The sequence below is a fragment of the Carya illinoinensis genome, chromosome 4 (genome assembly GCF_018687715.1).
Source record: "Carya illinoinensis cultivar Pawnee chromosome 4, C.illinoinensisPawnee_v1, whole genome shotgun sequence".
Classification (NCBI taxonomy): Eukaryota; Viridiplantae; Streptophyta; class Magnoliopsida; order Fagales; family Juglandaceae; genus Carya; species Carya illinoinensis.
Genome location: NC_056755.1, coordinates 44665671 through 44688380, shown reverse-complemented (window position 1 = coordinate 44688380; position 22710 = coordinate 44665671). Strand labels below are relative to the sequence as shown.

Genomic DNA, 22710 nt, shown 5'->3' with positions numbered 1-22710 from the left:
AAGTAGATGAAAAAATAATAATAGAATATTAAATAGTAGTAAATAATAGGTGAAAAGTAATAATAAAATAATAAATAGTAATAAAATATATTGAGAAATGTTGAAAATATCTCGACATCCAAACACACCTTAATGTATTATAAAATTAAATTTTTTATAAAATTGAAATTATATATATAAAATTACGTTAATTTGTAAATTTATTTTAATAATATTTTTTTTAATTGGCAATTTCAGTGAACAAAGTTAATATAGGTATTTTCGAAGTGCAAATAATAATGTAGCTCATCTATAGATGTCATGTAATTGTAAGTATAAATTTCTAAGTGACGGTTGCATCCCTGAATGAACAAGAGCAGCACCACTTGTATGCACAGATTTGATTTTTATTTATTTAATGGTTAAAAAAGTATTTTTTAATGTACTTGTGATTTTTTTTAAAACTACTTAAAAAAAAAAATACAGACTAAAAAAATGCATTTTACATTTAACCACCTTAGCAGTTCCCCATAAACAATGAAGTTTACTTGGTAAAATAAAAAATAGTACAGTTAAATTTAACGAAACTTGCAAGAATCATGTCAATCAAATTGCACAGATAGCTTTATAACGTGTTATGAAAAATGAAAGAAAAAGAAAGAAGCAATATGAAAACTAGTGGTTTGTCTAAGACTCCTTTTCACAGACAGAATTATAAATTGTATAATATGAAAGAAACTTGGATGTATGAATCAAGAGGCTGCGTAAAATTGGTTAGAAATTGTATGAACCAATAAAATTTCAATACATGGAACTAATTGGTATCACCAAATGCATGAATGTATTCATAGAATGGACTGATTAGTGAATCACTAAAACGCAGATCATCACCTAAATGCCTGAAGCCTTCATTTATGGTGAATGGATAACAAAAAAAATCATTGATATATTATAAACAACACATTACTTTCGACAATAATATTATAAATAATATATTTCAAAGCATAATTAACTTCCTATGTGGTAAAAGAAACAAAATTTTGGTTTCCCTGAGCTGACAGAAAGTTTGCCTGACAAACAATCACGGCAATCTTAATTAAGTTCCAAAACATTAATAATCGTCAGAATTACCATGTTCTGACATGCTTCTGAAGTCATCTGCTACACTGGCTTCCTGCAGCATATTGCAAAAAAATGTTACTTTAAAGAAATAAATTAGCATCTGCTTGGGAATATGCGTGGAAGAGAGCTAACAGAATCGCATTCAACAATATATTAATATTAATGAAAAATTCTTACAGGAAACTTATCCCAGTCCTTCAGCTTAGAATTAGTTAACATGTAATTATCACGCAACGGAGCCCAGGAAGGCCCTTCTACATCCACCTGGCTAGTAGATGTACGACCCTGCATATCACAATACGACAAAAAATAAAAGGTCAAATTTGTGAAAGCCTCGAGATGTTAAAGACCACCTAAATGCATGGCAGTTGTCACTTCCTGATTAACATACATCAAATTGTATAAATTGATGGACAAATGTGCAGTATGAAGTTGACTGTGAGTACAAATTTGGGTGGAGGATTAAAACACGCTCCATAAGACAGTCTTTAGTAATATCTTACAATAAAATATTCAGAAACGTATCCAGATCAAACAACACCCACCCCACCCCCACCCTACCCAACCCCACCTCTACTTCCAAGTAGGTGTGGGGGCAGGGTCCCCGCACCCAGCCCCACCCCTACTATGACGGTGGGCGGATTGGTCAGCAGGGATTAAACTCAGCCCCCCGCCCATGCGGGTGTGGGGTGAATGGCTTCCCTGCCCCAGCGGGCAGGTAGCGGGCCTACTGGCAAGAAAAAGAAAAGGCACAAAATAAAGTAAAAAGAAATCTGTAGATTAAAACTGGCCATCAAAAAAAAAAACAAGAAATTCAAGAAGAAAAAAAGACTACCTTAGCAGGGGTATCAGCTGCTGGCTGTGAGGCTTTGCCCAACTCTGAGAAAAAGGTTTCTTTCCTCCGCTTCCTCAGTGCTGGCAATATTCAAATATATTCACTTAGAATCACTTTAGGGAAGCAACTATTAAGAAGAAATGTGGATCAAATGGATGATGACATGGTGAGGATTAAACATTGGTACACTAAATAAGCTGTAATCATCTAGTCAAAATTGGCAATAAGCAAAAGCAAATCATGGGTCCTGTGAGCAGTCTCACCCAAAAACAATGATTAAGAAAATTGTAAACTTCAAATTGTTGCCCGAAATTGTGTTGTTTATGAGCAATGGTCATACTATTGTTGGTCAGGTATGAACCTCTACAATGAAGGTTTTTCTTCTTTCTTCCTTTTAGATGAAAAAAGCGTAGGTAAGAGAAGACAATTAGATAAACATAAAATTTGAGCAGAATGCATAAAGACAAGAATGCTACTCCTGCCTTTTGTTACAAACCACATGGGGTTGCACTTTAGCATGGTAATGCCAGATACGGAGTGGAAGAAGATAGATATGGGGACTGGGTGGCAGCTTTCAACAACAACCACATATGAATCTTCCATAGTCTTATAGATGTTTGTTCATGGAGCACACTTGGTCGCAATGATCAAAGCAGTAGCTTAGATGTTAAAATTAGATGTTTGTGGAGGGACACCAGAACTTGCAAAGGTTTATTATGGAAGTTTTCAGATATGTTGATTGTAATGGGAAGTTTGTGCCCACCCGTCATATTAGTAGTTCACACCAAGGCTTTTCTGGGCACTCAAAATAAAAGAAATTAGAAATGGCAGGCAAAAGGTTAAAACTTAATTTCAGAGGTTCAAATATACGTACATCGGCATAAGAAAAACATTAAAAAAATGAAATAAAACCACAAATTGCAATCTAATAACACCCATGTACTGAAAGAACTTGAAATGAATATATGTGATTCTAAAACATTTTCTTTGATAAGTAAGAAAAGTTATTGATCCTCATAATTAGGCATATCCCAAGTATAAGAGAGAAATATGTGATTCTGAAACTTAATCATACGAGACTCTTTCTGGGAAGGTGAGCATCTTAGGCTATAACTAGAGAAAGATATTCACATTGACGTGGTGACAGCAAACAACTGGGCTAGGAGATATGGTAGAGCAAGGAATAAGGGGGTCTCAAATTCTAGATGCGCCATCCACAATTGTTGAAGGTGACAACTGTAGATGCGCCATCTATCAGCATACCTTTTGCATCCTTAGACCTCAAAGGATTCAGACCTTTCTGAGCATTTTGTGCTTTAGTGACCTGCATAAATTACCAAAGACAGAACTGAACGTGATTGCAATAGAAACAATCCAACAAAATGAAATGAAAAATAATCAAAATTTAAGTAAAGAAAAAAAAGGACAGAATGGAAAAGCTTCCTGTAGAACTTACAGCATTAAACAACTTGACCACTGAAACTCCGGCAACACACACGGTAATGTGAGCTTAGTTAGAATTATTGAGTCAAAAAATCAACCTGATAAAACCATTGCTCTCATCACATGATCCTAAACAAAAAAACATAAAAACAGTACCTCCTTTTGTAGCAACGCCTACTAGGAACTTTGCATGCGAATCCAAATAATTATCAGGTTTAACATGCCCCCTTTCTCCCACCTATATTAAATGGAAGGCGGAAGTCTAATGAGCAACCACTCAGATCAGGTGAGAGACGGATGTCAATTACATAGACAAGCAAACATAAACACATCTGTTCGACAGAATGATCGACTTTTTTAGATTGAATTACCAAGAGCTTTTCCTTCTTGGTATCACCCTTGATCTTCCTCTCAGCCTCCTCTTCTGCAAGCTTTTCTCCAATGAGCTTCTTGTGCGCCGACAGCACCGGACCCTGCAAAGCAGAGCAATCTTTATAAAAATGCCAGTCTTGAAAAGAAACCAAACAGCTAGGTAGCTTACAAGTGAATCATCAGTCACACTCTTCTTGATAATACTCCTGAATGCAATCCTGAATGCTCTACAACCCTCCACAAACTTCGTAATTCCGGGAAGAATTTCATCATTTTCTTCATCATCGGAAGCTCCATTATCCATAGCCACTTCTTCTAGCTCGGAAGATTCGTCATCTTCAATGACGGCCATAGAGTCGTTGTCATTATCCTCATCCGAATTATACTCTCGCGCTCGCTTGCGGAACAGTTTCTTCATTTTCCCGTCAATCTTCTTAACCTTGATGATGTTCGGACCAATGCCCTCTAACATTGGTTTCTTTGGGTTTTTCTTAGCCCTAGAGGCCTTCTTCTTCGTTAACCTCCTATTCCTCGGAACCTTTGCTGGTTCTGCCACGAGGGTTTCTTCAGCCATGCCCCACCTCGCTAACTTTGCAACCAGTCGAAGTCTAAATTTCTCAGAGCTAATCAAACAGCTAAACCAACGATTCCACGTAAAAGAAAAATGGGGTCTTTTTTATAAGATGAGATTTCGATTTCAGGGCATAGGTAAAGGGAATCTAGGGTTAAGGTTTACTTGGAATAAGGAGGGTCGGAGTTGTGCTGCTGCTTTCCTCCAGGCTCTGGTGGGTACAAAAATATAACTAGGGTTTTACCAAAACCGCTCTGAGTTTTTCAAAAACAAGGGCTTTCGTTATAAATATATTTGATTAAAATTAAAATAATTTTTAAAATATTACATCAATTCATAAATTTATATTAATTAAAAATATTTTTATTAATTACTAAAAATTTTATATAATTTCAATCACGTGTTACTCACATATTAATATTATATTATTATGAGAAGATTATATTTAAAAAATAAGTAATAAATAATTTTCTTTTTGTTATCCTACAAAACACTTACAAGTACAACATATCGTTAAAGATAAAAGAGTCCAACAATGATCTGAACGGTGAAATATTTGCTTATGGTTATGTCTAAAGCCTCATCGTGGTACTTGTGGTGTAATTAAGACCATGAAAGTGCCTCCACATGGGCTCTTCTTTTAATGGATGGGATTAGGTGGGTGGGTGGAACGTGTCATAGTTCTGTATATGCGCAGTAATGGACCGAAGGCATTGGGATTTGATGGGGCTCAATTATGTTGGGCGTATGAGCTGAGAGCCATTTATTTTATTTATACGTTAGTGTTGATTTGGGCCATGACCCATCTATAGATATTAGGATTCTCTGAGTTGTTTTTATTTTACTGGTTAGGATTTTGGGCCCATTAATAGTAAGAGCAGGTGAGTATTTGTACTGGGGTTGCATTCGCCCAGGGGATTTATCGAGAAGAAAAATTCTATTTATAAGTTTCATTCATCACATATCATTATTTTTATTATTTTTATAATTATTTTTTTATTAAATATGTGGTGTATAGATAATGAGTAAAAAAATTCAATTATTTTAAGAAGAATAAACAAAAAAAATTAAAAATTAAAAAAAATTATATTGTGTGTAGAGTATGAAGCTTATGAATAGTAAAGTTCTTAATGAAATATTTTTCTATTTTGCTTTCTTTCTCTTTTCTCTGAGGCTAGGTCAACCTCAAATGTCACAAATTTTCTTGCATTTTTCTCTTATATTTTTTGGTCACCCAAACACCTATACTATAGGTGTGTTACAAGTGCTATCTAGAGCCAGGCTTTCCTTGGCAACTGCTTTATCAATCTATTGAAATGGAAGAAATTCTCTCATCCTTACTCAACACCATGAAGCAAGTTGAACAATCACAGCAACGTTTTGAAGTTATTTTTACAGACATTTAAAGATGTCAAGAACAACCTTGAAAATTTTCAAAACAACTTCAATGAAGAGTTCTCAAAGCTGGAAAACCAACTTGTTAAGCTATTTTAAATGTACCACATCGGACGGTGACTCGGCGTAACTAAAGATGATAAAAATTCAGATGAAGCATAGCATTGATCTTTATTTTGTAATCTCTGTGTCATTGGTTGGTCCTTACGTCACGTAGTTGGTGCTATTATATGTTTTCACATTTCTTTCTAATGACGAGGAAGTCTAGAAATCATGTAAATGCAACAAGTATTTTACCTGACTAAATTTGGAATCCGTGCAACATAATTACATCACACTAATAAGGTAAATTATTGACTTTTTACCGATAGAACATAGACCCAAAAAAATATTTTGCACCTAAGATATGAACTTGAATAAGTTAAGCCAAGAACTTAAGTTAAAAAGGCTCAATGCAAGCAGAAAGTTATACCTTAAGGGTGGCAGTCACTTGAATGCATTATGCGCCCAAGCATAAACACAGTACAGATCATCCCTTCATGGGGTTCTCACGGCTTGGCATGCATTGATTCTAAATAAACAGTAGTCAATCAAACAATCTATACATACATTCCTTCATGCTCGGCGCCTATGAGTTTTAGTGCATTGTCGTACTCTAAAATCCAGACATTGAACAGTAATACTTCATATGTAAGGCAGTAAGGGGATGGAATTTCATCCATTTAAGTAAACATAATTTGCAAAACATTTCCACAACTACGCACACCAATTCGCATATGCTTTTTTCCTGGCAGACGCTTAGCATGTTTTCAGGGTACATTAAAATTATGACACGTTATTAGAAGACACTTCATACAATTAATTAATTAAATTAAATACCAATGGGCCGCGTCTACATTCTCAGAGGCCGAGTGTGAAATATCAAATCTTGGGCTTTTCTATTATGTATGGGAATAAGAAATTCATGAAACTTTCCCCCAAAATCCTAAGCAAGCATCAATGACAGATGAGATAAGCAAAATAATTGACATGTTAGCCTTCGATTTAAAAAGAAAAAAGAAGAAAAAAAAAAACATAATAGTTAACATAAATCCTTTGCTTACTATCAAAATTCACTTTACAGGTAAGACAACAGAAAGATGAAAGCAAGGAACGAACGTCTCTCCAATGACCTATATCTTACCTTCCAAGAACCTTCTAACACCTCAGACATCAAAAAGGAAAAAGAAGAATGAAAGAGATTCTCACCACTCAACAATAAACTCTAGAGTTGAAAAACTTAAGAATTTAAAACAATAAGAGGAAAAGTTTGGTACCATTAAAAGGGGAAAATGGTGAAATATCTAGCATCAGCTAGAAAGAGAATACCTGCACATACCTACCTTCACTAACTTAAAAGTGGTCAATATCGGTTACAGGTGGACAGCAACTTTTATGTCTCAACCCAAGCAATCAGAAGATACTACTGCCATAATTTTTCAGTCCCCTTCAGTGGATTTACACCAAAATCCAGTCAGCTTTGTATCGTCTTTATGTGTCCCTCCATCCAAACTTGCTGGAGTTCCCACAAAAAATCCAGAGATATTGGACTTGAATTTTCTTGTTCTGCTGTTTATAAAGAGAAAAAAAAAAAAATTAAAACTCTGATCACTGTTTCAGTAGTTACTTGACCAATTGATCTGTGTTTGCTGAGGCTGCTGATAAACACTGCCACCTGGTCCCGACATATCAACAGCTTCAGCCATTGACTGAGACTGTTGCAGAAGTGGGTGAACCACTGCTGCCGTTACTGCTTGCGCAGGGTGATAGACACCAGGAAAGGTGCCATGGCCAGCCTGGGTCGGGGTAAAAGTCATATGCTGTCCCTGAGGTGGAAGGTTATAAATTGAACTGGTTGGCATGCTGGATATGTCTCGCCCAGGTGCAGCAACCCATACAGAAGAACCTTCGCCCTGCAGAAAATGAAATCCTTTGAGTAGATGTAATAAAAGAAAAGGAAACAAGAAAACAGCAAGTTCGATTCTTAGATTAGAAAACCCAAAAAAAGCTTATTGATCTTCTTCATGCATAACCAGCGCACAGTTAAACCAACAGATCACCACACAAGACAGGAATGATCATAATCGGGCACTACATTCTTGCTACAATTTTCATAAATGCGAGTGGATGCTATACATTTATTTTTACATCATATTAAGGATGTAGCAAGGATCATACATGTTTGACCTAAACTGCCACCAAATAAAAAACATACAACAGTACCACAGCAACTGCCACAGCCATCCCCACGTCTCCATCTAAACTAATATATTTTTTAATTTTAATTCCAGAATACAAGACATGATAAATTTATGGAAAAATACTTCAATCCAAGCAAGGGGTACGGCTCACAAAGGATCCAAGTGTCATCAGCGAAGAGTAGATAAGAAACTTTAATACTGCCATGCAAAGAGCTACCCACTGAGAAACCTGAGATAAAACCTCTATCCAACGCCGCCTTCAACATTCTGCTCAAAATATCTATTACTAAAACAAAAAGGAAAGGATATAAAGGATCCCCTTGTCTCAATTATAGTTTTGAATACCGTACCGGAGGCTATACCGATCAAGGCACTGGAATGAAATATTTCGTTTCGGATACCGTTTTGAAATAGTCGATATATGAATAAATTATATATAAATATATATAAATTATATTCTAAAATAATAGTCTATATATGAATAAATTATATATAAATACATATATATATAAATTATAAATAGCCTGATCTAAATTAGAGTTCAAAAAATGAGCTGGCAATTTGAAGAAATGAAAAAAATAAAGGCCAAAATATCGGCCGGTACGGGCTAAAATTCTGACCAGTACAAAACAAGAGTCTTCTTTGTATTAGCTACCCGGCCGGTACTACATATTTCAGCCGTAATGGCCGGCAGTACGAAATTCAAAACCATGGTCTCAATCCCTGAGAGCTATTAAAAAACCTGCAGGGGTGCCATTGACCAAAATTGAACATCTAATGGTATAGATGCCATGCTTCATTCACTTACACCACCTCTCCCCATAACTATACCTGCCAAGAATGTGCACCAAAAAATCCCAGTTAACACAATCAAAAGCATTCTCCATGTCAAGTTTACAAAGGATGTTGGCGCTCCAACTATGAATTCTACTGTTTAAACATTCATTAGCAAAAGGATAGAGTCAAGAATTTGCCTTCCCTTGACAAAAGCATTTTGTGACTTTGTAATGATCGTCCCCATAACACCACTCACTCAATTAGCAAGAACCTTCGAGATGATCTTGTACACTCCACTAACGAGACTAATGAGATGAAAATCCTTCGCCTCCACAGACCCACCCTTTGTTGGAATAAGCACAATGAACGTAGTATTAAGACTTTTCTAAAATTTCAAATGAGTGAAATTCAAGAAAAACCTTCATAACGTCCTCCCTAACAATGTCCCAACAAGCCTAAAAGAAAGGCATGGAAAAGCTATCTAGTCCCATGGCTTTATCTTTGAGCACCTCTTCCTCTTCAAACATTATCTCCAACCAAATCGCACTATACTGATCAATCGAATAAAAAACCAGCCATCAACCTTGGGTCTACAAGAATACTGTCAATTGGAACTTTTTGCTCTATCTATTGGGTAGGTGTGGTTTTGGGGAAAAATGGAAGGGATGGATGCATCCTTGTATATCTACAGCTTAGTTCTCAGTTTTGGTAAATGAACCTGTGGGTTTCTTTAATAGCTCGAGGGGGCAAGACAAGTAGATCCACTATCCCCTCTACTATTCGTGATTGTGATGGAGGCTCTAAGTCAGATGGTGTCGACCGCTATAGTAGGTGGCTTCTTTTCAGGATTCTCAACGGGAAATCTTCATGGGCCTATTACTATTTCTCATCTTTTATTTGCAGATGATACGTTGCTATTTTGTGATGATAATGTAGCACATATACAATCCTTGAAGGCCATCTTAAGATGTTTCAAAGCGGCTTCTGGTTTAAAGATAAATTTAGCTAAGACAGGAATGGTGGCGGTGGGAGATGTAAGTAATATTCGGGAGTTGGCCAGCATTTTGGGGTGTGGGGTGTCCTCATTGCCAATGAAGTATCTTGGCATCCCTTTGGGGGCATCTTTCAAAGCCAAGACAATATGGGCGGAGGTGCTAGAAAAATTAGAACGCAGGTTGGCTAGGTGGAAAAGATTATATTTATCCAAGGGGGGGGAGGCTCACACTTTTTTTTTTTTTTTTTGATGTCGGGGAACCTCTCCAAGGCAGGGTCCAAACGCCCTTTGGACCCACCCCTGCAGAATAAACCTCGGTCATGTGCACCGCACCCTTGGAAGTTTCCCTATACGGAACTGGTTAAATCGCTGGCTTTTCACTAGGGGGTGTGGCCCCAAAGGATTGTTTGCACCCATGAGGTGTTGAACCTTGGACCTTGAACGGAATGAGACCCCAAGACCAAGGCCTTCACCACTTAGGCCACACTTATTAAGTGTGGCCCCATGAGGCTCACACTTATTAAAAGCACGTTATCTAATCTTCCCACTTATTTCTTGTCTCTATTCCCCCTTCCAGCTAGTATTGCTTCGAAGATTGAAAAATTACGTGACTTTTTGTGGAGTGGCAAAGGAGATGAGTTTAAATTCCATTTAGTTGGATGGGACAAGGTATGCACACCTCTACGTGTGGGTGGTTTGAGGGTCCACAATGTGAGGCTTTTTAATCAGGCCTTACTGAGGAAATGGCTGTGGCGTTATAATTACGAGAAGGAAGCACTATGGAGAGGGGCGATTGATGCAAAGTATGGGAGTGCAAGGGGAGGATGGTACTCTAATGTGGGAAAGGGGGGCATATGGTGTGGGATTATGGAAGCATATAAGAAAAGGGTGGGGGGTTTTTGCTAGAAATACCAGGCTATGTATGGGGAATGGCCAGAGAATCAGCTTTTGGAATGATGTATGGGTGGGTGATACGGCTCTTAAGGCAGCTTACCCTGCTATTTTCAGCATCGCAAGAGAAAAAGATGCGAAGGTGGCAGACTTGTGGGGTACTACACATGATGCTCAAGCATGGAACATAAATCTCACTAGGGAGGCTCATGACTGGGAAGTGAGTATGCTGGTGGAGTTTTTTAACCTGCTCCATAACATCTCCCCTGATGGTTGGTTTGGTGCCCATCTCGGAAAGGGAAATTCTCGGTAGGGTCTTATTATAAGACTATTACAGCCCCACCTTTGCCTAATTTTCCGTGGAAGAGCATATGGAGGAATAAAGCACCTCCTAAGGCGGCATTCTTTGTATGTACAGCAGCCCTCGGTAAGATCCTAACCATTGATAATTTAAGAAGGCGCGGTCTTATAATGATGAATTGGTGTTGTATGTGCAAAAAGAGTGGGGAAACAATGGACCATTTACTCCTACACTGTGAATTTGCAAGGGACACTTGGAATTATTTCTTTAGCAGGATGGGGTTAGCATGGACTATGCCAGGAAGGGTTGTTGAGTTATTGGCAAGTTGGAGAGGGATATCAAGGACAACACAGATTGCAGCAATATGGAAATTGGTCCCCATCTGTATCTTATGGTGCATCTAGAGTGAAAGAAACAACAGGCATTTTGAGGACCAGGAAAGATCTGTAGAAAAATTTAGGGGTTTTTAATGGAAGACTCTGTTTTTGTGGGCCATGGCTTTAGAGTTCAATGGTCTCAGCTTCCATGATTTCCTTGTAACTTTTTCTACTTCTTAAAACGGTGTATTCACATATATACTCCCAGTGTACCTGGCTTACGCTTTCTTTACATTAATAAAGTTTAATATTACTTATAAAAAAAAAAAAAAAAAAAACTGTTTCGTAAGAAGTTTTTCATAAAAACAAACAATGTGATCCTTAATATCTGAACGATCTGTAAGAACAATACCTTCCGAGTGGAGCACCTCAAAGGCATTATTTCTTCGATGAGAATTGGCAACTCTATGAAAAAATTTGGTGTACTTGTGCCATTCCTTCAACCAAAGAGCCTGAGATATTTGTTGCCAAGAAATCTCCTCCATAAGTGTATTTTTTCCAACAAAGTTGCAACACCAAGTTTCCTTTCCTTCACATCAACTGAGAGAACCACTGCAGACTCCTTTTTGTCAAAACCGTGGAGCTCCTAAAATAGAAACTTCCTTTGATCAACAACGTTCCCAAGGACTTCCTCATTCCATTTTTTGAAATCATTTTTCAAAGCTTTGGGTCTTCCAGCTAAAACAAAGCTAGGAGACCCAACAACTAATATGAAGACCACCACGATCTCACCTTTTCCACAAACCCATCAACTTTTAGCCACATATTCTCAAATTTAACATATCTCCACCCCTCATGAATACCCCACAGTTCAATAGAATGTGGAAATGATTAGAACTTAATCTTGGAAGGTGTTTTTGACGTAAGCCAGGAAAGTGAACCTTCCAAGAATGAGAGATAAGAAATCTATCCAATCTGGATCATATCCTCCCATTTGACTAAGTAAAATCTCCCCCTGCCAAAGGTAATCAACCAAACCCATAAAAAAAATAAGACTAGATAAATTGACCATGGCCAGACCAATACGAGAATCCCCCCCCCACCTTTCACTCGGAAACCTTAGATGTTAAAATTGCCACCAATACACTACAGACCCTCCCACCAACTACACAAACCAGCAATCTCATCCCAAAGAAATCTTCTATCGCTATCAACATTGGACCCATACACGCCAGCGAATCCCCACCCGAAACCATCATCCATATTCTTAAAAGAACAAGCCACCAAAAGTTCCCCAACATACTCTTCCACCATATTTACTAACCTCTTATCCCACATCAAAATAATACCTCTCGAAGCCCCCTGAGAAGCGAGAGAGACCCATCCCACATAAGAACAGCCCCACAAACTTCTTATAATATTTATGTCAATGAACTTCAATTTGATTTCTTGCAAAGAAATAACATCTACTTTCCACTCCCGAATCATTTTTTTTTATAAATAAGAAATTTATTAATAAACATAATTAGACATAGCTCAAATACACAGGAAGTGTACATAGAGAGAGAGAGACCTAATTACAAGCCAACCCTGAAAAAAATTACAAAAGTCATTAAGACTATTCCCATCCAATATAATAACTGAAGCCCGAAGCAGCAAAGTATGAAAAAAGAACGCTCTAATCCCTTCCACCGATCATTCTCTATTCTCAAAACAAAGCTCATTCCTTTCATTCCAAATACACCACGTAAGACAAAGAGGAACCATCTTCCAACGGTAGCTATTTGAAAATTTCCTATAATCCCTCCCCAACATGCAAAGATGCTCACCACCCTCTTGGACATCATTCAAGCAATTCCCGCCTTAGCAAAAAATTCGTCCCACAAAGCCTTCGACACATCACAATGAAGAAGAAGATGATCCACCCATTTACCACATCTTTTTCACATAAAGCACCAATCCATTGCGACGATACCACACTTTCTTAACTTATCAATGGTAAGAATTTTTTGTAAGAAGCCAACGCCCCAAACAAAGCCACCTTAAAAGGCACTTTGCATCTCCAAAAATTTTTCCAAGGAAAAAAGTCAGTGGAAGAATGTGATGCCAAGACCTTGTATAAAGATCTAACCAAGAATTTCTTATTTCCAAACTGATTCCAAAGTAGTCTATCCTCCCCTCCAGTGTTCATGTTTAAAGCATAAAGCAAGCTGTAAAAATCAGTAATGTCCCCCCACTTCCCAATCTTGGACATCTCTAATAAAGCTTACTGACCACTGAATAAATTCAGCAGAATTATCCATGTGATTAGACACGAAGACACCTTTATTTGAAGCAATTTTGAAGAGAGAGGGGAAAACATTCTTCCAGGCCTCATCCCCACACCACAAGTCATGCCAAAAACTGATCCGGTTTCCTCCACCCACCTCAAATATGAAATTTCTGAAGAACTCCTCCCATCCATTACGAATGAATTTCCAAACTCCCACACCATATGCCCCTCTTACTTCATTGGAACACCAACCACCCCCAAGTACTCCTGTACTTGGCTTCAACAACAAGCCTCCAAAGAGCATCCCCTTCTTGATGATACCTCCACAATCATTTCTCTAAAAGTGCCTTATTGAAAAGTTTTCAGCTTTCAAATCCCCAAACCACCCAATGAAAAAAGAGTGCAAATCTTATCTCACTTAAGCAAATGGAATTTCTTCTCATTCTCCATACCGCCCCACAAGAAAGCAGGAAATATCCTTTCCATTCTATTAGCCACTCTTGTAGGCAAAGGAAAAATAGATAGAAAATAGGTTGGGATATTAGATAAAGTGCTCTTGATTAAAGTGATTCTACCACCTTTGAACAACTAAATCCTTTTCCAACCAGCCAATCGACACTCAATCTTTTCTATAATCCCGTCCCAAATAACCTAGGACTTGTAAGGTGCCCCCAAAGGGAGGCCAAGATACTTCAAAGGCAAACTGGAGACTTTGCAGCCCAAAATATCACCCAAATCTCCTAAATTATTAACCAAACCAACAGGGGTCATTTCAGACTTTGATAAATTCACCTTTAAGCCGGATACAACTTCAAAATATAACAGAAGAGCCCGTAAAGAACGGATCTGATCAGAATTTGGCTCACAAAGAATCAAAGTGTCGTCCACAAAAAGTAGATGAGAAATATTAACGCTGCCTTCAACATTCTGCTCAACACATCCATAACTAAAACAAAAGAGAAGGGGACAGTGTATCCCCTTGTCTCAATCCCCGGGAGCTGTTAAAAAGACCAGCTGGTGTACCATTGACCAAAACTGAAAATCTTACTATAGATATGCAATGCTTCATCCAATTACACCACCTCTCCCCAAAACCATACCCACCTAGGGTATAAACCAAGAAATCCCAGTTGACGTGGTCAAAAGCCTTCTCCATATCCAATTTACAAAGGATGCTGGGATCGCCACCTCTAACTCTACTCTCCAAGCACTCATTAGCAATTAAGAACGGAATCAAGAATTTGTCTTCCCTTAACAAATGCATTTTGAAATTTTTTGATGATCTTCCCCATAACCACACTCAAATGGTTAGCAAGCACCTTCAAGATGATTTTATAAACACTACTAATAAGGCTAATAGGACAAAAATCCTTCACCTCCATGGACCCAACTTTTTTTGGAATAAGTGCAATACACGTAGTGGTAAGACTTTTCTTGAATTTCATAAATGAGTGAAATTCAAGAAAAACCTTCATGATGTCATCCTTAACAATGTCCCAACATACCTGAAAAAATGCCATGGAGAAACCATCTGGACTCGGGGCTTTATCTTTGTCCATTCCTCTTATCATATTGAGCACCTCCTCCTCTTCAAACATTCTCTCCAACCAAAGTGCACTAGGCTGGTCCATCGAATCAAACTCCAACCCATCAACCTTAGGACACCAGGAATAAGGCTCTCTTTGTTTGGAGCTTTTCATAAAAATGAACAATGTGGTCCTGGATTTCAGATTGTTTTGTAATGACATTACCTTCCAAGGGGAGCACTCTATGGCATTATTCCTTCGATGATAATTGACAACTCTATGAAAGAATTTGGTGCACTTGTTCCCTTCCTTCAACCAAAGGGCTTGAGACTTTCGTCGCCAAGAAATCTCCTCCATGAGAGTAATTTTTTCCAGTTCAGTAGCAATGCCAAGTTTCCTTTCCTTCTCATCAACCAATAGAACCCCCGACAGCCTCTTTTTCATCAAAGCAAATTAGCTCCTCTTAAAAGAGACTTTTTAATCCCCTACGTTCCCGAAGACTTCCACATTCCATTTCCTCAAATCTTTTTTCAAAGCTTTGAGTTTATCTACTAATACAAAACTAGGTGTACCCGACAACTGATAAGAGGACCACCACTCTCTTTATCTTTTCTACAAAACCATCAGCTAGAAACCACATGTTCTCAAACTTAAAATATCTCCGCCCCTCATGAATACCCCCACATTGTCAGTTTTAAGTTTTCAACTAAACAACTATGTTCAGTTTAATTAATGTTTTCAATAAATGCGGTATTCCAGGATATGAATCTCTTTACCGGGCAATATGTTATGTACGTTAGTAACATCTCTATCCTACGGGAACGGAGTGTTACAATTGGTATCAGAGCCAGGTTGAGAGATTCTGTAGACTCTTTTTATAAAAATGGATTCTAGGATAGAATATACCTAGGATGACTCCTGGCCAGCTCGAGGTTCAAGAGGTTATTTATGTTTGTGTTTTAATTATTGCCATGTTTTGGTTGATTGCGTGATTGTAATTGTGTTAGCATATGCTCATTGCTTGAATAGTGTTGTTAGAATGGCACCGGCTACTAGGCGTAATGAGCACCCTGATGGATCCACGAAACCACCACCAAACGAGCCAGAGGTGTTGGCTGCTGCTGCTACCAGACTTCTCCGATATTTTGCTAGTGATCAAGACTTAGGAGCCCGAGCTTCTAGGGCCGGTTGCACCCTAAACCAGTTTACACAACAGCATCCTCCGACTTTTGACGGCAAGGCAGAAGCACTCGACGCGGAAAGTTGGATCAAGAGAATGGAAAAGATCTTCAGAGCCCTTTTCTGTACTGATGAACAAAAAGTGGAGTATGTCACTTATGTGCTCGCAGACGAGGCAAATGAGTGGTGGACTTCCACACGGGATCTACTGCAACTCGAACTTGGCGAGGGAGTACCCATCACTTGGGACTGCTTCAAGAAGGCATTCTTAGATCGATTCTTTTCCCCAGCACTCCAGGAGGCAAAAGCGAGACAATTTATGGACCTAGCACAAGGAACCATGACGGTAGAACGCTACGCTGCAACGTTTGTAGCATTGTCGCGTTTTGCAAGTTATCTGATTCCAGATGAGGAGAGGAAATGCGAGAAGTTCGAGCGAGGACTACATCCACGGATTCGAAGTCGTCTTATACCCCTCAGGATCCATAATTTCACTGACCTGGTTACGCGAGCCACTATGGTGGAAGAGGACATGAGAACAAATGCAGAGTTACTCAATCAGAAGAAACGCCAACAGACACTGCAAGAGCCTTACCGCAACAAAAAGTTTAACCCAAATGATCGTCCGGTACCATCTCAAGATAAGCAACCTTATCCAATTTGCGGGACATGCGGAAAGATGCATCAAGGAAGATGCTTGCAGGGTCAGAATGTTTGCTTCATCTGTGGAGAGCCCAACCATATGGCCCGCAATTGCCCGAGAAAGAACACTCAAGTTTTGACTAAAGGGAATGGGCAGAGACCCATGGCCCCAGCTAGAGTGTTTGCCCTCACTACTGTTGATGGGGTAGCAGGTGACGACCTTTGTGAGGATGGAACCGCAGGACAAGATCATAACGAGGAAGATGAGGCGAAGACTTAGGCATTTTTTTAGACTTGTCCATTTTATTTTAAGTTATATATATCTATGAGCTATTTTATTTTATTTTTAAGCATGTGAGACGTAGTCTAAGTATTTTATTTATTTGTTTATTGATTTTTTTTTAAAAAGTACTTTTACAGGTTTTCTTTTAGATTTCTCCCAGTTTTTGTTTTTTTAAAAGATCGGGTATTTTGAGTACTTTTTTTTTTTTTTTAAATCTCGAGGACGAAATTTCTTTTAAGGAGGGTAGATTGTAACACCCAGACCCACTGTTTTTATTATTATTATTATTATTATTATTATTATTATTATTATTATTATTATTATTATTATTATTATTATTATTATTAGTTATGTTTTGAGGTGGTAATTTATTTTGAATAGGATTCATCTTGATAATATAAATCCCTTTTTATTCTCTGTTCGATTTTCCTAATCAGAAAACTATTTATTCAAACAGTTCAAAATCTCTCATCCTTTCAGTTTTCCTTTCCTCCTGGGAGTAGTTCTCCAAAGTTTAGTTGAATTCAAACTCTCAACTCTAGACCTTATCCAATTTATCCTCGAGACTCACGGCATCTCCCTCTCCCTCATCTATAAAAATCCCACGGGATCTTCAGTTTTAAACACAAGAAAATCCAGTTGACACATAAAGAAACTTACCTGCACAGCCCCCTCATTTTTCCAGCCACTGCCAACCATTTTCAGTAAGTTCCTGACAGGATCTCTCTCTCTTGCCTCGCACCATTTCTTTTTCATCTGCTGTACTCTCACTAATATCACATGCTGCCTTTTACTTTCATCTGTTTTTCCAGCCTTTGGAGTTCTAGAAATAAATTATGTGTTTAAGGAAGTATGTGTTGGGCTTAATTGTTTCTAGTCAGTCAAACTGAAACATGGGTCTCCTTTTATGGTTTATTTCTGTTTTTCTCAAAATATCCATGTTGTTTTGAGTTAATTCCAAAAATACCCCATGAGTTTTTGTCATGCATCACCAAATCTTATCTTTTAACTGCAGTAAGAAGTCTCTAGATCTCATTGATGGTGAAATTCCTTTTGTGCCAATAAAACTTTGCTGTTGAGTTTCCAAAAAGCCAATTATACTTCCAGCTTTTTAAGGGTATATGACTCAATGGGCTTTAAAGGTGTTTTTATTTGCATGGGCTTTGCTTTATGGCTGGAGTTAATTTTAATCTTGGGTTGGGTTTGTTTTAAATTGGGCTTGATTCTAGTATATTTCAGAATTTTATCTTAATAGTTAAGTGAGTTGATTTTTTGTGGGCTTGATTATTTTTAATGGGCTGGTTGTATTTACAGAAACTGTTTTAGTAACTTTAAATGGGTTTTTTTTTCTGTATTTGGGGCTGGGCTGAGTTTTAAATCAGACCAAAGTTTTACTTAAATAAATATATTAGTCTTAGACCCTTTTTATAGAAAATATTTAAGGGCTTTTAAGCATATTTTAAAGTATTCTTTTATATTGTTTCAGCTTATTATTTTAGTTAATATTACAATTAACCTTTAACTAGATTTTTATAAAATTATTAAGTTATATGTTTGCATAGAATATTAAGTATTATGATATGAGTTTTGGAATAATATTATTTTATGTAATCTCTTTATATTTGAATATTTATTAAAATTATCTCTATGATAGGATTTTAAGTATTTAGATTGCTACGACACATTTTCTAGAAAAGTTTAGTAACGTCTAGTGCCTCATATAGGTCACGAGCTACAACGTGAGATTGTGAAAGCAACGCTAAGAGGTAATTAGTATGATCATATAATTGCATGTGTACTGTGAATTCTCTAATGGTATATGAAAATATGATGTTTGTCTATGCTACGCTACGAGCTAAGTCAAGGTTAGATTCCTTTTTATGATTTTTAATAAATTATGACATTATTCTTGTATGAATGAATTTGTTGTTTGATGGAGTGAATGATTTTAAATCACATGGAAGTCATGAAATATTCATGTAATAATTTTAAGTCTAGCATGCCATGTAATAAAATAGCCAGTTTATGTATGCCATGTTCATGTAGTAACTAGGTCATGTATACCATGTTCATGTAGTGATTAAATCTTACATGCTATGTAATATCATGAGGTATTTAGATCAAGTATGTTAGGTAAAGTTCATATAGAACTCAGATCATGTATGCCATGGAATATTTATGTTTAGATCATATTATGCCACGTACAAAGATATGCCATGTTATGCTATGCTATGTATAAGAATATGTCATGTGATGCTATGCCATTTGCAAGTATATGCCATGCTAGAAAAGTTCATGATATTAAATAAGTTCTCATGCATTAAGAAAGATAAGATGGTTAAGGGTGACAAGGACCTAAACATGTTCACCAAAAGCTATGTTAAGATGGTGCCACGGACCTAAACGTGGTTCACCATACATTAAGTGAAATACGGACCTAAGTGTGTTTCACTTCAAGTTACGTTAAGGATGACACGGACTTAAGCGTGTTCATCACAAGATATGTTAAGGATGACACGGACCTAAGCGTGTTCATCACACGTTATGTTAAGGGTGACACGGACCTAAGCGTGTTTACTACAAGTTATGTTATGCGGTGCCACGGACTCAAGCGTGATTCACCTTATGTAAAGTGAAACATGGACTCAAGCGTGTTTCACTCCATGTCATGACAAGTTATGGAGTACCACGGATCCAAGCGTGGTTCACCATATAATAAGTGAAAGAAAAGATAAATAAGAAAATTATGCATTTATGTTTATATGTTCGCCATGATCATGTATGTTTATGCTCATGTAGATGATGAATAGACATGCTATGAGAATCTGTGAATGATAAATGTTTGTTTGAAGAGTCTTTCAAAGATTAAATCTTGTTAAGTTATATTTTACAATATGATGTACTATTTACTGAGTATTCGACTCATTTTTGTTTGTTTCTTTGTTTGTTTGTTCTCTTCTATGCTTAAATGTCACAGATGATGGTTGTAAGGACGTAAAGCTAGAGGACCAGGAGTAGACCTAGTACAAGGACTTAGTTCTTTTATGTTTTTATGATAAAAAGTCAGGCGTATGGTTAGTTTATGTTTTTATGTTACATTTTCAGTTTTAAGTTTTCAACTAAACAGTTATGTTCAGTTTAATTAATGTTTTCAATAAATGCGGTATTCCAGGATAAGAATCTCTTTACCGGCCAATATGTTATGTACGTTAGTAACATCTCTATCCTACGAGAACGGGGTGTTACACCTGAAACATGCCCTCCCGTTCGATCAAGTGAAATCGCCCCATGCCAAAGGTAAATCGACCAAATCTAGATCAAAGATTAAATCAGAAAAATCAACCATGGCTGAACCCATACGAGAATCCCCCGACCTTTCACTTGGATGCCGGGTGGTGTTAAAATCACCACCAATACACCACGCACCCTCCCACCAACTGCACAAGCCAACAATCTCATCCCAAAGAAATCTTCTTTTACCATCGACATTAGGCCCATATACACTAGCAAAGTTCTACCCAAAGCCATCATTAATATTCATAAAAAAATAAAAAATAAAAAAAAGCACCAGACATTCCCCAACCAATTCATCCACCAAATTTACAACTCTCTTATCCCACGTCAAAATAAAACCCCTCGAAGCCACCTAAGAAGCTAAAGAAGTCCATCCCACATAAGAATAACCCCACAAACTTCTTACAATATTTCTGTCAACGGATTTAAGTTTGATTTCTTGCAAACAAATGACATCTACTTTCCATTCCCAAATCAGATTTCTTACCCGAAGACGCTTGCACAGGTCATTCAATCCTGGTAAATTCCAAGAGAGAACTTCGGCTTCATAAAGCACTGTTGTCCACCCTGTCTTTGTGCCTACCTCTACTTGCACTACCTTCCCTTGCATCATGATTGATAGAGCAAACCAATCTCTTGACCTCTCTTTCTTTTTTTGAGTAGGATCTAGCCAAGAAAGGTCGTCCCGCCTTTATGGTGGTAAGAAGAGCTTTAAATTGCTCTTTGAAGCCCTCACATGAAATCCCTATGCAATCGCAAATTTCGTCCACCTTCTATAACACCCAATCAAAACGAGTGTCTGCCCAAGAACACACTGGAGGCATAGAGCAAATGGGACTAAACTCATCCCCCACATCTTCCAATCCATTATAAAAAGCCTCCACCCCAGAGCCCCTGCATATCAACTATAAATCAAGCTCTTCAACAGACCCCTCATCCGAATTTCCCAAAACCTTATCCTATGTGGTGCACAAAACCCTAGACAATTCCTCCTCAACATCCAACTGAGGAGACATCCTCACACAACCGTCAAATACGGCTTCATCAAAAAATAAAATGGGCAGTTGGGAAGCATCAGTATGGATAGGAATTAGCACCTTGAGGACTGAGAGAAACCTCATTTCGCAAGGCCACAGAGGTATCCACGGCCCCTCCACCACTGATTTCCATGTTCGAGACAGACATTAGCGCTAATAACTCAGGAATAGGAAGGTCGTCGGTTGCCGACTGATCTGTTTTGTGATGTCGGAGGGATGCCCTAAACGACCGTCGGCAATATCTAAGAGATAATCGTGCTCGGGCCCAAGGAAGAGGACCCGATAGGATGTTTGACCCGCCACGTTTTGAAAATGGGCCTCGAGATTGGTCCCCCAGCCTCTTTGGTTGAGCCCAGACCATTGCCATGTCCATTTGCCAACTTAAGCTCATTGTTGATAGGTGAGGGTGGGTTTAAATGAAGTGGGCCATTCATCCCACTGCTCAAGCCCATGACCAAATTCAAGCTCATGTCTATTTTGGTCATTAAACTTGTAATCTTCTCCAAAACTCCCAATAACTTTGCTTTGGCAGCCCACAACAACCCTTCAACTTCTCCCACCATGGAAATAACCATAGAATGTGAACCACCCACTCCACATTCCTCCTTGTGATGCCACTTGTCAACATGCGATGAAGACTGCCTACCATTTTGGACATCACTACCAATAACCTTCCCTTTCCTCTAACTAACATCCTCCCCACTATGTGATCTATTTCCTGCCTGAATACATGCCGGTTTCTTCAAGACCAAAACATATGAAGCACCCTTTGAGAGGGGAGCCCTCCCCGATGGCAATGAATCATCGGAACCCTCCTCATTCCTAACCTGAGCTTGTAAGGCCTAAACAATTTTAGCTCCATTTTCATCTACCGGAACAAAGACTTTAGAGCCAGCCACTATATGAGCATTGAACACAAAATCTTCCCAACCTCTACCCCTCAAACCTTCAGGAATAATCAGAGAACCCCTCTTATTCCCATTCCCATAATCGTCCACAAGCAGAAAGTGCCCCCTCAAGTTAGCATGACGCTGGATAATAAGGACACCATGACCATCCCGCAATTTTCTGACAAAACCAGCATGGCAAGAGTGAGCCAAGCAATCCTCCATCGCCCTAACCACCCATGACATTGTCGACACACTAAGAGAAACAAACTTGACCACCCTTTTGCTTCTCTTAGTAATGCAAATAAAATTACCCCCCTCATTCGAAAAAACAAAAGTCTTTGATTCTACTT

At 38.1% G+C, this 22710-nt stretch overlaps 2 protein-coding genes across 4 annotated transcripts in view; both read right to left on the bottom strand.

Moving 5' to 3' along the window:
* Positions 1-905: 905 nt before the first annotated feature.
* LOC122306166 (RRP15-like protein) lies at positions 906-4592 on the bottom strand. Its single transcript, XM_043118601.1, has 8 exons — positions 3921-4592; positions 3751-3852; positions 3536-3617; positions 3393-3412; positions 3200-3260; positions 1937-2016; positions 1279-1386; positions 906-1153 (listed from the first exon to the last, which is right to left on the bottom strand). The coding sequence occupies exons 1-8, from the start codon at positions 4323-4325 to the stop codon at positions 1091-1093; spliced, it is 921 nt and encodes a 306-aa protein (XP_042974535.1). The 5' UTR covers positions 4326-4592; the 3' UTR covers positions 906-1090.
* A 2203-nt stretch (positions 4593-6795) lies between these two features.
* LOC122306165 (GBF-interacting protein 1-like) overlaps positions 6796-22710 on the bottom strand; it is a 31955-nt gene continuing 16040 nt past the window's right edge. For 2 of the 3 annotated variants that reach the window (XM_043118598.1, XM_043118600.1), the window contains 2 exons: positions 7384-7669; positions 6796-7272 (listed from right to left, as the gene is read on the bottom strand). In XM_043118598.1, coding sequence (XP_042974532.1) covers positions 7196-7272; positions 7384-7669 — 363 coding nt within the window. In that variant the 3' untranslated portion in view covers positions 6796-7195. Of the gene's footprint in view, positions 7670-22710 lie in introns of all 3 variants that reach the window. The other variant, XM_043118599.1, reaches the window with a different exon arrangement.

Excerpts from the sequence above, each read along its gene's own strand:
- LOC122306166 (XM_043118601.1), bottom strand. The coding sequence starts at position 4,325 with ATGGCTGAAGAAACCCTCGTGGCAGAACCAGCAAAGGTTCCGAGGAAT. Across the intron at positions 3,413-3,535 it reads AGGCGTTGCTACAAAAGGAG|TGGTCAAGTTGTTTAATGCT; the intron begins GTACTGTTTTTA and ends CCGGAGTTTCAG. Across the intron at positions 2,017-3,199 it reads GAGGTCTAAGGATGCAAAAG|CACTGAGGAAGCGGAGGAAA; the intron begins GTATGCTGATAG and ends GAATATTGCCAG.